Source organism: Babylonia areolata, chromosome 2 (genome assembly GCF_041734735.1).
Source record: "Babylonia areolata isolate BAREFJ2019XMU chromosome 2, ASM4173473v1, whole genome shotgun sequence".
NCBI classification, from domain to species: Eukaryota; Metazoa; Mollusca; class Gastropoda; order Neogastropoda; family Buccinidae; genus Babylonia; species Babylonia areolata.
Window position 1 is genome coordinate 27,115,454 of NC_134877.1, and position 17,279 is coordinate 27,132,732.

At 44.8% G+C, this 17,279-nt stretch overlaps 1 protein-coding gene across 5 annotated transcripts in view; it reads left to right on the plus strand.

The window, feature by feature from the left end:
• LOC143279375 (cGMP-specific 3',5'-cyclic phosphodiesterase-like) overlaps positions 1-17,279 on the plus strand; it is a 206,681-nt gene that overhangs the window by 168,284 nt on the left and 21,118 nt on the right. For all 5 annotated transcript variants that reach the window (XM_076583406.1, XM_076583407.1, XM_076583405.1 and 2 more), the window contains 8 exons: positions 6,834-6,917; positions 7,712-7,773; positions 8,304-8,367; positions 8,782-8,832; positions 9,756-9,899; positions 11,699-11,842; positions 14,660-14,806; positions 16,794-16,901. In XM_076583406.1, the coding sequence (XP_076439521.1) occupies positions 6,834-6,917; positions 7,712-7,773; positions 8,304-8,367; positions 8,782-8,832; positions 9,756-9,899; positions 11,699-11,842; positions 14,660-14,806; positions 16,794-16,901 (804 nt within the window). The remainder of the gene's footprint in view (positions 1-6,833; positions 6,918-7,711; positions 7,774-8,303; positions 8,368-8,781; positions 8,833-9,755; positions 9,900-11,698; positions 11,843-14,659; positions 14,807-16,793; positions 16,902-17,279) is intronic.

The window sequence follows — 17,279 nt, forward strand, 5'->3', positions numbered from 1 at the left end:
CAGTGTTCGGTGGGTAATGGACACAAGAACATGCCTATCATGCACACCTCCGAAGATGGAGTAGTGGGGTTGCAGTCGTATTACTTTTGTTGTTGTTGTTTTTGTCCCAATAGTTTCTCTTTGTACTCACAAGGCATTTTATTATTTATTTATTTTTAAATACTTCTGTTTGCTGTTGTGGTGGTGGTGGTCGTTGTTGTTGTTTTCTTGGTTTGGGTGCTTGCTCCCTTCCGTGCACGTTTTGTTATCAGCCTTTTTTTTCCTTTCTTTTTGTCCTCACATTATCGTGTTTCAGTGTTGGGTATTGTGCTCACATAGTGTGATGCAGCATTTCGCTGAGGTGATTGTTCCACTGGGCGTGTTTGCCTGCAGTGGATTTCTGCGGTCTTTGAGCAGTGCCTTACGGTTCTGATCTGTCAGACTGCGTGTTGTCTCGAGTGTAATTATGTTTACGGTCTGTGTGGTGTTGTTGGGGTTGTTGTTATTGTGTATGGGGGGTGGGGTCGGGGTGGGGAGGCGTGTTTGTGAGTGTGAGTGTCGGGGGGTTAGGGGGGTAGTGTTTGTGTGTTGGGGGGGGGGGGGGGGGGGTTGTGAGTGTGTGTGGTGGGGGAGGGGGGGGGCATGTTTGTATGCGTGTTGGGGGGTGGATGTTTGTGAGTGTGTGTTGGGGGGTTTGTTAGTGAGTGTATGTGTTGGGGTGGGGGTGTTGTTTATGAGTGTGTGTGTTGGGCGGGGGGTGGGGGGGGGTGTTTGTGTGAAAGTGTGTTGGGGGTGGATGTTTGTGAGTGTGTGTTGGGGGGGGGGTTGTTTGTGAGTGTGTGTGTGTTGGGGGGGGGATGTTTGTGAGTGTGTGTGTTGGGGGGATTTGGGTGTTTGTGAGTGTGTGTTGGGGGAGTTGTGTTTGTGAGGGTGTGTGTTGGGAGGGTGGGGGGTGTTAGTGAGTGTGTGTGTGTTGGGGGAGGGGTTGTGAGTGTGTGTGTGTGGGGGGGATGTTTGTGTGTGTGTGTGTGGGGGGGGGGGTGTTTGTGAGTGTGTGTGTTGGTGGCAGAGTGTTTGTGAGTGTGTGTGTATGCAGGCGTCTCACGCTTTTCCATTATATCAAAATCTCATGATTTATTCCAGCTCAGTGCGTGTGTCTTTTGTTGTGTTTGTTGTTGTTTTTTTCCGGTTGTGGTCGTGGACGCAGACTCCCACGTCCCCCCCCCCCCCCGTCCCCCACCCCCCTTGTCAACGACTCAAAGTTTAAGTTCATGATCTGTGCTCCTCCCCCACCTCCACATCCTAGACTCCACCCCCCACCCCCATCCCTCCGGCCTCCACCCCAGCCATCCTGGTACCATTCTCCATTTTATGTGTGGAGCTTTGGGTTTTTGTGGGTTTTTTTTTAATATTTAGAATGCTTTTTATGCCATCACACCCGTGGCCATTCTTGTCCATTAAAAAATCCATATTCTTCCCAGCGACTCCAGCGTGTCTGAAAACTTTGCGCGACTGTCTCCTGTTTCTCCCGCACTGATTATTACCACGTTGTCTCTCCTTCTCTTGTCAACTTCTCGTCTATATGTTTTTGGTGGAGTTTATTTTCTGATTTTATCTTTTTCTGTTTTTTCTTTATTTTTTTTCTCTTTTTATTTTTCTGGGAGGTTTTTCCCTGGTGCGCTAAAAGGCGTACATGGGCGTCTGTATGTGTGTGTGTTTGGGGGGGGTGGGGGGGGGGGGGAGTGGTGGCTGTGGAACAGTTCTGTCAACATCCATCTTCCACTTGCTGTATTGATTCTTCATCTCTGAACATGTTGCTGTGGTGTTTTGTATGTTTGCTTTTTTGGGGGGGTTGGGGGGGGAGCGAGGGGGAAGTGGGGGGGGGGGGGGGGGAATCTGTAATGTCGTTGTGGGTCTGAGCAGTTGTATTGTGTGTTGTTGTTGTTGTTGTTGAACGTATGGTTTACTTTGAAAAACTTCTTGCCATGTTATTGTGTGTGCGGGCTTTTTTGTTGTTGTTGTTGTTGTTTGTTCTTGTTTTTGTTTTGTTTGTTTTGTTTTTGTTTATATATATATATATATATATATATATAATTTATTTATTTCACTACTTTGGAAGACTTCCGGAAACTGTTTTGCAGATGCATAGCTGCACTAATGCACGGCCTGCGCTTATGTGTTAAGTCTGTCTGTCTTTGGCAATAATTCGCTGTACTCGAAAGTGTTATGTGTTGTGATAGATATTTTTTGCGTGTGTGTGTGTGTGTGTCTCTGTGTGTGTGTGTGTGTGTGTGTGTAAGGGGGGGGGGTGTATGCGCGGGCGCGCATATGCACGGCTTTTGAACGATGCTTGTTTTCTTCACAACAGACACTGACAGGGAGTTGTTGTTTCATGACGGGTTTACATGGTGTACGATTTCGTTCGCACCAGCGGTGCCCCACGTGGTGTAGAGACAGTGACATATGGCCGTGTGGTTGCATGGTGAAGCTGCTGCTGCTGCTGCTTGTACAGCACATTGCCAGTGGGACAGGCAGGCAGGTGCATGGTGCTCGAAAGAAATACATCTGTCAGCGATCGGACAACGACACAGGCCAGCAAGCAATCAGTTGACGGACAGACATATGTCTAATACATACATACATATATCTTGCTAATAGGTGAGAGACTGGCATTCTGATACAGACTTGCATATATCTTGCTAGTAGGTGAGAGATTCGCATTCTAATACAGACAGGCATATATCTTGCTAGTAGGTGAGAGATTCGCATTCTGATACAGACGTGCATATATCGTGCTAGTAGGTGAGAGATTCGCATTCTAATTCAGACAGACATATATCTTGCTAAAAGGTGAGAGATTCGCATTCTGATACAGACTTGCATATATCTTGCTAAAAGGTGAGAGATTCGCATTCCAATACAGACTTGCATATATCTTGCTAAAAGGTGAGAGATTCGCATTCTAATACAGACAGGTATATATCTTGCTAGTAGGTGAGAGATTCGCATTCTAACACAGACAGGCATATAATTATATTGCTAGTAGGTGAGAGATTCGCATTCTGATACAGACTTGCATATATCTTGCTAGTAGGTGAGAGATTTGCATTCTAATACAGACAGACATATATCTTGCTAAAAGGTGAGAGATTCGCATTCTAATACAGACAGACATCTCTCTCTCTCTCTCTCTCTATATATATATATATATATATATGTATATATATATATATATATATATATATATATATATATTGTTAAGATATGAGAGATTCGCATACTAATACAAACATATATCTTGCTAAAAGTGAGAAATTCACATACTAATACAGACAGACATAGATCTTGCTAACAGATGTGGGGTTCGCATACCAATGCACTTACATAGAAACACACATGTTGCTGTTCGTCCATCGTAGTCGATGAGGACCTCAACATCTCACCACGGGTGGCCGACTGGACGTGACGTGTCGGACAATGGCTGATCAGTCCGATTCTGGTCAGTCGACGTGGTCACTGCCTCACCCTGACCGCTGCATGGAGTATCTGGAGAGAGCTGGATGCCAGGCGGGGACTGCTGCGAACCAGCTTCTTCCTAAGGAGCACAGCATGCTGCCGTGCTACCCTCGTCAGGAGTGCTTCCCCAACAAGACATCCCACACACCCCAGCCACACATATGGCAACATACACACGGAAAGGCGCATACACATATACGTACATAGGATGGACACGTTAGAACACTCGTGTACAGGCAGCACGGGATAATAGAAGAGAAAAACAAGTGGAACCACAAAACTTAATCCAACATCGAAACTCTGGCAGAGGCTGCAGTAGGAAGACTACAAGGTGATCGATCTCCCCGCAGAATTCTAATTCACAACAAATGCAACTGAACGATTGTTATCGACAATACAAAACAAAGAAATGCATTTTTTTTTGTAACAAATGTATCTGTGTGTTTCTCCAGATCCTTTTAACAACAAGGCATAAGAAAATCGAAACTAAGGCTCTCAAATAGCTGTCAGACAGAAACGTTTACATATAAAGATCAAACAGCGAAGGAAAATAAAAAGGGATTACTGCAAGACAGAATATTACAACAGAAAGATCACTAGAATGTATGCAATACATAAAAATTGCAATAATGATTATGTCAGTTAATTGCCTAAGACTACAAAATAATGTTGTTTTCCTTATCATTTATTCAAAAGCGTCCCAATTTGAATTACCAAGAGATAATGTTGTTGCGTTTCTTTTAAGGGTTTTTTTTTTTTTGTATGATTTTACCAAACATTTTTTTTTAAACACGTTTTGAAAGGAATACCACAGGGCTGGCCATTCCCCACACACCCCCTTTTTTTTTTAACCCTAACATAACGGGCATCGAGTCGCCTTCGTGCATTTATGATTTTCAGAAAAATGACTTCTCGGAAGTCCATCGTAGTCCAAAGATGACACAGTCTGTGTTCTCAAGGATGGTAACACAAGCGGCTCCGCAGTCCAAACTTGAAACAGCGCACAGGCACCCGCCTGTGTCACAACGGTAGTATGTTGTCTGGAATGAGGCGGACACCATTCTGTTACGTCTGTTTACTGCAGCAACGAGATAAAGATGTACAGATGACATTAAAACAACTTTCTTTTTTCTTTTTTTTTTAGAACAGCTCTCTCTCTCCGCCCTGATCTTGGTGTTCGCAGTCCGCTGGGTCAAAAACAACAATGAACAGAGGACATGTGTGTCTCACTGCTTTTTTTTCCGAAATGCGGCAGGTTCATCTGTTTTGCATTATGTGAAATGAACCCCAGACAAGTCAAAGGCAGCCATTTCGTGTTTTTCATGTCGGGATTTGCTTTCCCCAGTATGCTGCATATTTTTTTTTCTTTTTCCTTGTCGTAGTCTTTCTGCTCTTCATCATCATCATCATCATCATCATCATCATCATCATCATATTCTCCTCCTCCTTCTTCTCCGATGATCGCCATCGTCATTGTTATTGTTAACATGATTATGATCACTATCTTATTATTGTTGCATGTTTTTGTTCTCGTTTTTTGTTGTTGTGTTTTTTTCTTTTTAGTCCCATTCTTTTCGCTATTATCAACATCATCGTCATTGGTATTATTACCATGTTCATCATAATTCTAAGCGCGTTGGGTTACGCTGCTGGTCAGGCATCTGCTTGGCAGATGTGGTGTAGCGTATATGGATTTGTCCGAACGCAGTGACGCCTCCTTGAGCTACTGAAACTGAAACTCATCATAATTGTATTTCTGTTGCTGTTGTTGATACTGTTCTCTCTCTGTCTCTGTCTGTCTGTCTGTCTGTCTCTCTCTCTCTCTCTCTCTCTCCCTGTGTGTGTGTGTGTGTGTGTGTGTTTCTCTTTAAAATTAGTAGTTTTTTTGTTTGTTTTTTGGGGTGTTTTTTGTTGTTTTTTTCGTTTTTGATAATGAAGGGGAGAGGTTGTTTTCGGTTTTTAGTTGTTCTTGTTTTTCTTCCTCTTCCGCCTTCCGTTTTCTTCTCCATCTCTTTTCCCTTCTGTTTCTCTTCTCTCTTCTCTCCCTCCTTCCTCGTTCATTTTCTTTTGTTTCTTTACCTTCTTCCTTCCGCCTTTTTTTTTCATTGGGTAATTTGGTTTGGACTACAGTGCTTGGTTAACAATCAATGACTAAATAAAGAAATGTACGTATGCTGTGAAAGCATTGAATCAGTTCAGTAGTTACCGCAGCCAGCAAGCAACAGTCAGCGGGTTGGTCTGGTTGGTTAGCGAGAATGTGACGGGACGGCGGGTGGTTTTGATTGTGTTGGTGGATGGTGAGTGTGATGACCAGTTAACTGCTGTGATGAAGGCCAGTATTGTGTTATGTTGTGTTGTGTGTTGTCAGGATCAGGTTTTGGTTTGGGTTGATCGATGTTGAGTTCGATGATCAGTTAACTGCTGTGGTGAAGGCGAGGGTTGGGTTGGGTTGGGTTGTGTGTTGTCAGGATCAGGTTTTGGTTTGGGTTGATCGATGTTGAGTTCGATGATCAGTTAACTGCTGTGGTGAAGGCCAGCGTTGTGTTGTGTTGTGTTGTGTGTTGTCAGGTTCAGGTTTTATTTGGGTTAATGGATGATGAGTTCGATGATCAGTTAACTGCTGTGATGAAGGCCAGCGTTGTGTTGTGTTGTGTTGTGTGTCGTCAGGTTCAGGTTTTATTTGGGTTAATGGATGATGAGTTTGATGATCAGTTAACTGCTGTGATGAAGGCCAGCGTTATGTTGTGTTGTGTTGTGTTGCGTGTTGTCAGGTTCAGGTTTTATTTGGGTTAATGGATGATGAGTTCGATGATCAGTTAACTGCTGTGATGAAGGCCAGCGTTATGTTGTGTTGTGTTATTTGTTGTCAGGATCAGGTTTTGATCGATGATGAGTTAGATAATTGCTGTGATTAAGGCCAGCGTTGTGTTGTGATGTGGTTGTCATGATCAGGTTTTGTTTGGGTTGATGGATGAGTTCGATAATAAGAGAACTGCTGTGGTGAAGGCCAGCGTTGTGTTGTGTTGTCAAGATCAGGTTTTGTTTGGGTTGATCGACGAAGAGTTCGATTATCAGTGAACTGCTGTGGTGAAGGCCAGCGTTGTGTTGTGATGTGTATTATCAAGCTCAGATTGTGATCGATGAGATCGATGATGAGCTGTGATGAAGGCCAGCGTTGCGTTCTGTATCATCAAGCTCAGGTTGTGATCAATGAGTTCGATGATGAGCTGTGGTGAAGGCCAGCGTTGTGTTGTGTGTTATCAAGCTCAGGTTGTGATCAATGAGTTCGATGATGAGCTGTGATGAAGGCCAGCGTTGTGTTGTGTTGTGCTTGTCAGGATCCCACTGCGGGCCAGGCAGCCATAGCAGACCCCAAGCGTCCCTCCAAGACTGCAGACAGCAAGAAACCTCAAACACCAGAGGTACTGTTTGTGTTTTTTTGGTTGTGCAGCTGCTACGGTGATTGTGATGATGTGAGGATGATGATGATGATTTAGATCTTTTAAAATTGGTTTGTTGTTGTTGTTGTTGTTAGTAGTAGTAGTATTCTTGTTGTTTTGTTGTTTACTATCATTATCAATATTATTATCATCATTACTACTATCATTATTATTATTGTTATGATTTTGTTGTTGTTATATTATTATTATAATTGTTGTTGTGAAATAGTCTGATTCAATTTGCGAATTTCCGTGTAAAACATCCTACATTGTGCTGTACAATTTAAAAACAAAAACAAAACAAAACAAAAAAACGACGTATAAAACGTGCATTTGAAGACTAGACCGAAAGCTTATATGCATAACCTTACATATACATCCAAGCGAACACTAATTTATGTACACACACACACACACACACACACACACACACACACACACACACAACATAATATACATCATAATACTTTTTGAATGGCTACGGCTGTCCATCCATTCATGCGTGTATACCTTTTGTGTTTGTTTTTTTCTTTTTCTCTGGCGTTCTCTCTCTGTCTCTCTCTTCTCTCTCTCTCTCCCCCTCTCCCTCCCCCCTCTCTCTCTCCTCTCTTTTTCTCTCTCCCTATATCTCTCGCCTCTCCCCCCTCTCTCTCTCCCCCTCTCTCTCGCTCCTCTCTCTATGTCTCCCCCCCCCCCCCCCCGACCTCCTCTCTCTCTCTCTCTGTGCCCGGCACGCCTCGTCTTGCTCCCTGATTGGCTGTGCCGTGTGTCCACAGGAAGTGGTGTTTTCCAAAGCTTTCCATCTCTGTGCCAAGGATGGCACCGTCACGGTCCCCAGGTCAGTAGTGCCACAAACCACTCATGCTGGTCTTCGGGGGGGAGGGGGGGGCGGGAGGAAAGACTGGGTTTTTTTCCTTTTCCTTTTTTTTTTTTTCCTTCCCTCCTCAGTTGCATGTCAGTCACTAAGCACGTTTCATGTCCGTTCTTTTCTCTGTGTGTGTTGTTGTTGTTTTTGTTTTGTTTTTTTTGTTTTTTAATAGTACTGTGTATGTGCTGGCTTCATTCAGTGTCCGAAAAGTAACGAAATGAATCAACAGATAATTAAACAAATACGATGAAATGTTGAATGAATAAAGTAAACCAATGAACGGGTATAGATAATACGAATTGTAAAATGGATACAAGAGACAAAGAGAATTTCAATCAAGTAAACATGTAGTGACTGAAGAATACTACATTGCGGTATGATACAATGCAACATCTGTGGGGTGGGTTTGTTTTGGTTTTGTTTTTCCTAAATATTTATATGTCTGTCTGTCTATCTGTCTTTCAGTGTTTATGCATTTGTCTTTTTTTTTCTTCTTACAGTGTCCAAGAGCTTGCAGCCTCAAAGACTGCCCACATTGCCAAGTTTGCCGTCACTTCAGGAGAGGTGAGCCATGTGAAACACGCACACACGCACGCACACACACACACACGCGCGCGCACGCATGCACACACACACACACGCACACACACACACACACACACGCACGCACACAGCACACACACACACACACACACACACACACACACACGCACACACATACACACACACGTACGTACGTACGCACGCACACACACACACACACACACACACACGCACGCACGCACGCACAAACACACACACACGCACGCACGCACAGACATACACACGCACACATACACACGCGAAACATATCTCACGCGCAGTGACGATAGACTGGTGTTTATCGGGGTTTTTTTTCCCCCCTGAATTCTGTTGTGGAACGATAACCATTGAAGTTTACGCAAGAATGTGGTTCCAGTGTTACTGCTGTGTTTTCAGCCTGTCAACGTTCCAGACGTGGATGTGGACGGTCGTTTTGGAGAGGGACCCGTGAGTGGTGCCACGCCCCCCGCCTCCCCTCCTTCCCCCCCCCCCCACCCTCTCCCTTCCGTCCTCCTCTGTCTCTGTCTCCATTTCTGTCTGTGTCTGTCTCTCTGCCTCTGTCTCTCTTTCTGTCTGTCTCTCTTTCTGTCTCTGTCTCTATCTCTCCATCTGTCTGTCTCTGTCTCTCTGCCTCTGTCTCTCTTTCTGTCTCTGTCTCTCCATCTGTCTGTGTCTGTCTTTCTGCCTCTGTCTCTCTTTCTGTCTCTGTCTCTTTCTCTGTCTTTTTGTTTCTCTCTCTCTTTCTGTCTGTCTATGTTTTTGCGTGTCTGTGTCTCTTTATGTCTCTCTCTATGTCTCTCTATATCTCTGTCTCTGTCTTTCTATGTCTATGTCTCTCTCTCTCTCTCTCTCTCTCTCTCTCTCTCTCCCTCACTCCTACTCTCCCACTCTCTCTCTCATTGTCATTTTTTTTAATGCTGCGTAGGTTGATTGTGGAATGGGTGGATGAGAGATGACGGGATAATGTATTAAAAAACGATTATTAGATAAATAAATAAATCGATGAACAGATAGATAGACAGTCAGATAGACAGACAGACAGACAGGTTGATAGATAGATAGGTAGATGGGTGGGTGGATGGATAGTTAAACCAATAAGTAAATAAACACATAAATAGATAAATATCTAAATAACTAAATGAATGAATGAATAGATAGATGAATTAATGAATGAATGAACAAATGAATGAATGAAAAAATGAATGAATAAATGAATAAATAAATGAATGAATGAATAGATAAATAAATGAATGAATGAATGAATAGATGAATGAATGAATAGATAAATGAATGAATGACTGAATGAATGACTGCTTACAAACAAACCCCGATGGAGGGTGCTGACCTACACGTGTGTGTCCATCACGCAGTACGAGTACGCGGAGGGCAAGCCCATCAAGAGCGTGCTGTGCATGCCCATCCACAACAGCGAGAAGAACATCATCGGCGTCACCCAGCTCATCAACAAGCTGAACGGGGAGCCTTTCAACGATAACGACGCCAACATCATTGAGGTCCTCTGTCTCTCTGTCTCCCTGTCTGTCTGTCTGTCACTGTCTCTCTGTCTGTGTCTCTCTGTCTGTGTCTGTCTGTCTCTGTCTCTCTTTCTCTGTCTCTCTTTCTCTGTCTCTGTCCCTGTCTCTCTGTCTCTGCCTCTCTGTCTGTGTGTCTGTCTGTCTCTGTCTCTCTTTCTCTGTCTCTGTCACTGTCTCTCTGTCTGTCTCTCTCTCTCTCTCTCTCTCTCTCTCTCTCTCTCTCTCTCTCTCTCTCTCTCTCTTCCAGTCTCTCTCTGTGGAGTGATGGCCTAGAGGTAATGCGTCCACCTGGGAAGCGAGAGAATCTGAGCGCACTGGTTCGAATCACGGCACAATCGCCAGTATTTTCTCCCCCTCCACTAGACCTTGAGTGGTGGTCTGGACGCTAGTCATTCGGATGAGACGATAAACCGAGGTCCCGTATGCAGCATGCATTTAGCGCACGGAAAAGAATCCACGGCAACAAAAGGGTTGCCCCTGACAAAATTCTGTAGAAAAATCCTCTTTGATAGGAAAAACAAAAGGAAAAAAACTGCATGCAGGAAAAAACTACAACAACAAAGGGTGGCGCTCTCAGTGAAGCGATGCGCTCTCCCTGGGGAGAGCAGCCCGAATTTCACACAGAGAAATCTGTTGTGACAAAAATTAGGAATGCAGTAGAATAGAATACAGTACAATACAATACAGTCTCTCTTTCTCTCTCTGTCATGTTAAAGTTATAGAAAACATACATCTTTTTGCCTGCAAACATTTCTTATGTGTCAGTAGAAAAAAAAAAAACCCACTCCAAACACATTGGTGTATGAAGAGACAGGCAGATATCCGCTTTACATTGATAGTTCTTTAAGAACTGTGAGATTCTGGTTTAAACTACAAAAAATGACTAGATTACCAAAGCAAGCATACGAAAGAAATATGAACGAAGCAAGCCAGTCTCAAAACTGGGCATTTCAAGTAACGGCAGTGTTTTGATTCATTTGGATACGATTTGGGTATTCGTATGTGTATGCCTGTGAGTGTTTGTGTATTTATGTATGTGTGCGTGTGTGATGGTATGGAACATTCATGTATTACATGAATCATTTTATATCTATTAGCATAAGCTGTACAGCTGGTCATATTGATAAATAAATGAGCACAGCACTTTTTAACTGCAGTATAATATTGCAAACACAGTTTTAGAATATAAGTGTGTCTGTGTGTGTATGTATGTTTGTATGTAGGTATGCATTTGTGTGTGCGCGTGCATGTGAGTGTATGTGTACGTTTGTCTCTGTGTGTGAGTGTGTATGTGTGTGTGTGAGAGAGAGAGAGAGAGTGTGTGTGTGTGTGTGTGTGTATGTCTCTCTGTGTACCTGTGTGTGTGTGTGTGCGCGCGGCCTCTCTGTATGTATTCCTCTGTGTGTGTGTGTGTGTGTGTGTGTGTGAATGTGTGTGCCTCTGTGTGTGTGTGTTTGTGTGTGTGTGTGTGTGCGCGCGCGCGTGCCTCTCTGTGTGTATTCCTCTGTGTGTGTGTGTGTGTTTATCCGTGTATGCGTGTGTGTGTGCGCATGCATTTATGTTTTGTGTGTGTGTGCGCGCGTAATTGTGTGTGTGTGCATGCGTCCCATCGTGTGTGTGTGTGTGTGTGTGTGTGTGTGTGTGTGTGTGTATGTTTCTGGCCCTGTGTGCGTGTGTACGTAAAAATTGTGTGTGTGTGTGTGTGCGTGTGTGTGTAAAAATGTGTGTGTGTGTGTGTAAATATATATATATATGTGTGTGTGCGTGTTGCTGTTTAGGCGTTCTCCATCTTCACGGGCCTGGGGATCCACAACTGCCAGATGTACGAGAACGCCTGTCAGCTGATGGCCAAGCAGAGCGTGGCTCTGGAGGTCCTCTCCTTCCACGCCACGGCACAGACCGATGAGGCCAGCTCCCTCGCCGTGAGACCTGCTATGTGTTGTTGTTGTTGTTGTTGTTTTTTGGGGGGGTGGAGGGGGGATGTATATATGAGGAGAGAGAGAGAGAGTCAGGACTCCACCACCCGAACACAGCCAGGACACAGCACGGACCACGGACATCGCCAGCGGCCAGAACACAGCAAGGACCCTCCTCGAACAAGACCACAGGACCAACGCCTTGACCACGTCACACCCCCATGGAAGAGACCACAGCCACGAACAACTTGACCTTAAGGGCGTAAAGCCGATAGGTGGTTAAACTCCACTCTACTGAGAGAAAGAGAGAGTCCCCGGCGAGGCGTCAATCAGGCTACGAAATACAGACATCTGTAGTGATTGATTGATTGATTGATATGGTTTGATACGGATACTTACATACATAGCTGCCTATCCTCGGTCGGAGACCAAGTTCTAAGCGCTTTACAAATACGGGGTCATTTGCACAACAGGCTGCCTGCCTACCTTGGGTAGAGCCGACTGACGGCTGCCGCTGGGCGCTCATCATTCCTTTCCTGTGTCATTCAATCAGATTTCAGGCACGCTTACATACACGCTTAGACAGACATGGAACATTTTATGTGCATGACCGTTTTGTCTAGTTACCTCGCCATGTAGGCAGCCATACTCCCTTTTCGGGGGGCGTATGCTGGGCTATGTTCTTGTTTCCATAACCCGCCGAACGCTGACATGGATTACAGGATCTTTAACGTGCGTATTTGATCTTCTGCATGCGTAGACACACGAAGGGGGTTCAGGCACTAGCAAGTCTGCACATATTTTGACCTGGGAGATCGAAAAAATCTCCACCCTTTACCCACCAGGCGCCGTCACCGAGATTCGAACCCGGGACCCTCATGATTGAAAGTTCGACGCTTTAACCACTCGGCTATTGCGCCCGTCAGTGTTGGACAGGAAATTTGAGCAAGTCTCCCAAAGACGCATTCGTTGGTGACTCTCGACTATGTGGTCCCAACCATCTCAGTTCAGCTCACAGAACACTCAGATTTCCGGCGGAAAAGGCCATGGGCCGGAAAAAAACGACGACCCCCCGCCCCCCTACTCCTAAAAAAAACCCACCTCTGAATGGGTTCGAACCCGCGTCCTCCCAGTCGTCAGTCGACGACGCTAACCACTTCGCCACAGCTTCTGTTGGCTTTGGGGATTTTACCCTTTCTTTCTTCTTCTTCTTCTTCTTCTTCTTCTTCTTGTGTGTGTTTGAGTGTGTGGGCGTGAGTGTGGGTGTAGGAATTTGTGTATTTATTTGCTTGTTTAAATATGTGTGTGTGTGAGAGAGAGAGAGAGAGAGTGCGTGTGTGTCTGCCAAACAACTTTCGCTTGTCTCTGAGGGGGGCGGGGGGGGGGGGGGGGGGGGTTGTGTTTTTTGTTGATTTTTTTTGTCTTCTTTTTTGTTGTCCTCCCATTGTCTTACTTTCCTTCTTCTAGTGAGTCCTGTCAATTATGCCGGTACCGCCCACTTTGGTCCAGAAGACAAATCTCCAGGGAGCCAGTTGCATTGCTCGGACGGAAGAGCCTAGTATGGTCGTAACCCGATATACTAACTGTGAACTGAGCAATGGCGTAGTTCGGTCAACGTAGGCATTTAGTCACGTGTGTAACTGGGAAAAAAGTTAGAACAAAGCAATGCAGCTGGCACCTGCAGGAGAATACACATACGTTGTTGGTTCATTATACAAAACTAGTTGATGAAGGACAAGCGGAAAAGCCAGAATTCTGATGTTCTTGGTTCACTTGTTCTCTCGTGTGCTTTGAAGAAAACGAGCACGCTGAGTTATATGCTTGAGTCCAATGTTTATTTCTGTACTGAAGGTGGGAGGGGTGTGGAGGGGAGGGTGGTGGTGGAGGAGGAGGAGGCAGTAACAAAATAAATGTAGACGATGTAAAAAAAAAAAATAATAATAATAAAATAAAAACAACAACAAAATGAATGTTGGTAACATGTGTGGTTTAAAGGAAAGGACACGGTGAGTTGAATATATGCATCCAATGTTTATTTCCGAAAAGAAAGGGAGAGAGAGAGAGAGAGAGAGAGAGAGAGAAACAACAACAACCGCAACCTGTATAATGACAAGAGATGGATGATCCATTAGGCCTGTTGTTGCAGCCAGCTCTCCCTCTGTCTCACAAGGAAAACACCCTGCTGGCCATGTCTCACAGCTGACAGTGCATTGTGCGTGTCTGTTTCGTGCGCATGCGCTGTCTTCTGCTTCCGTCTGGTGGGATGGCTGAGGTCCCATCAGGGACAGACGAAAATCATTGATTCCATGCCGTGTGTTTGCACAGCTATTGATATGTGAAGAATGGCATTAGAGGGGGGCATCTTGAAAGGAAGAAAATGTTTCTTTCTTTCTTTCTTCTTCTTTTGTTGTTGTTGTTGTTTCTTTTTTTTCATGACTTGTCTTATTTTTCTCTTTTCTTTTTTTCCTTTCTTTTCTTTCTTTCTTTTTCTTTCCTTCTTTCTTTCTTTCTTTCAGTGAAAAGGGCGTTCCGTGATGAGAGCATGAACTGATATAGGTGTCCTTTGAACTTTCCCACAGTGTCTCAGAGTAGCGAGCGCGCGCGCGTGCGGACACACACACACACACACACACACACACACACACGCACACAAACACACACACACACACACGCGCGCGCGCGCGCGCGCACGTGTGTGTGTGTGTGTGTATACATATACAAAATTTGGAATATCTGATAGATTGATGTGTTTGTTTTTCTTTTTTCTCTTTATATAGAGAGAGATATATATAGAAACATACATATTTCCTGTGTTGTTTCAAGACGTGTGAGATACCGAGCGCGGACCATCTGGGTCTGTACACCTTTGACTTTGACGACCGCTTCATGGACGATGACGGCACGCTTCGGGCCTCGGTCCGCATGTTCATGGATGCCGACATCTTCAACCAGTTCAAAGTGCCCTACGAGGTCTGTCTGTCTGTCTGTCTGTCTGCCTGCCACTTACCTCCCCTGATGCTCTTCTGCTTCCTCTTCCGGTCTCCAGCGGCTTTTTTCTTGTTTTGCTCTTCTTGTTGTTGATGTAGTTCTTGTTGTTGTTGTTGTTGTTGATGTAGTTGTTGTTGTTGTTGTTGTTGTTGTTCTTCTTCTTCTTCTTCTTCTTCTTCTTCTTCTTCTTCTTCTTCTTCTTCTTCTTCTTCTTCTTTGTCGTCGTCGTCGTCGTCGTCGTCGTCTTCTTCTCCTGGTTCTTCTGGTTCTTGTTGCTGTTGTTGTGTTGTGTTGTTGTTCTTCTTCTTCTCCTTCTTCTTTTTCTTCTTGTTCTTTTTTGTTGTTGTTGTTGTTGTTCTTCTTCTTCTTCTACTTTCTCTCCTTTCTCTTCTTTTTCTTCTGCTGCTGCTGCTCAACCTTCACCTCTTTGGAGTCCACTTCAGGATATTTTTTGTTAATTACTGATCTTCAGACACGTTTGTGAGAGCGGTTTCAAAAGGCAGTGTCCGTGTGTCAGTTTTTGATTTTATTACCGATATGGGAAGAAAAAAAGGGTTTGTTAATGTAAAGATTATCGTTATGAACCGTGTGAAACTGTGAGGAGGGTGACCAGACGTGGATTAGACAGAGTCAGCCTGTACACCGATGATATCAAGATTAAAAATAAATAAATAAAAAAAAGCCCCGTTCATGAATGAACTTTCCTTTGTTTTCTTCTTCTTCTTCTTTTCTGTAAATAATCATGGCTTTTTTGAGAAACGAGAATGAGCATGCGATAAAATTGTGTCAACAATTACATTTATCTATTTAAATCCCTATTGATTTGTTTGCATGTAATGTGTGTGGTGTTTGTGTGTGTGTGTTGGGGGGTGGGGTGGGGGGTGGCGGGAGGGAGGAGGAAGGTTGCGCACGCGCGCGTGTGTGTGTGTATATGCGCGCTTGCTTGCGAGTGCATGCATGTATGTATGGGTGCTTGTGTGCGTGCGTTTTGCATTCACTTATTCATTTATCAGCCGGTCTTTTAGAATCCATGCAGGTAGAATAGTTTTGTGGCGTGCCATTTGTTATTGTGTGACGTACAGTGGTGTTATGTTGCTTTGTAGGGGACACTGGAAATGAGAGTGATGTTAATGATGATGATGATGGTGGTGGTGGTGGTGGTGGTGGTGGTGATGATGATGATGATGATGATGATGATGATGATGGTGGTGGTGATGACGATGGTGATGATGGTGATAATGATGGTGGTGGTGATGATGATGATGGTGATGACGATGGTGATGATGATGATGATGATGGTGATGATTATGGTGATGATAATAATAATGATGGTGCTGCTGCTGATGATTATGTTGATGGTGGTGGTGGTGGTGATGACGATGGTGATGATGCTGATGCTGATGGTGATGATGATGATGATGGTGATGACGATGGTGATGATGATGGTGATGATGATGATGGTGGTGATGACGATGGTGATGATGATGATGGTGGTGATGACGATGATGATGGTGATGACGATGGTGATGATGATGGTGATGACGATGATGGTGATGGTGATGACGATGGTGATGATGATGGTGATGATGATGATGGTGGTGATGACGATGATGATGGTGATGATGATGATGATGGTGATGGTGTCGATGGGTGGTGAAGGGTGGCGGTGTGTGGTACATCATGGGGGTGGGTGGTGGTGGTGGTGGTGGTGGTGTTACTGCTGCTGCTGATGGTGATGGTGATGATAATGATGGTGATGATGATGGTGATGACGATGATGATGATGATGATGGGTGGTGAAAGGGTGGCGGTGTGTGATACAACAGGGAGACGGGTGGTGGTGGTGGTGGTGGTGTTGCTGCTGCTGATCATGGTGATGGTGATGGTGATGGTGCCGATGGGTGGTGAAAGGGTGGCGGTGTGTGATACAACAGGGAGACGGGTGGTGGTGGTGGTGGTGGTGTTGCAGGTGATGTGTCGATGGCTGTGCACGGTGAAGAAGAACTACCGGCCTGTCACCTACCACAACTGGAGGCACGCCTTCAACGTCTGCCAGACCATGTTCACCATGCTCTTTGTGAGCCCAACAATCTGTCTGTCTGTCTGTCTCCACCTGTTTGTCTGTCTCTGCCTGTCTGTCAATCTGTCTGTCTCTACCTGTCCGTCTTTTTCTGTCGTCTGTTTCGTCTGTCTCCGCCTGTCTGTCTGTCTCTACCTGTCTGTCTGTCTCTACCTGTCTGTCTGTCTGTCTGTCTATACCTGTCCGTCTCTGTCTGTCTGTCTGTCTTCGCCTGTCTGTCTGTCTGTCTCTGCCTGTCTGTCTGTCGGTTTGTCTGTCTCTGTCTGTCTTGTCTGTCTGTCTCCATCTGTCTGTCTGTCTGTCTGTCTCTGCATGTTTGCTTGTACCCGTCCATCTGTCTGACTGTCTGTACCTGTCTGTCTCTGTTTGTCTGTC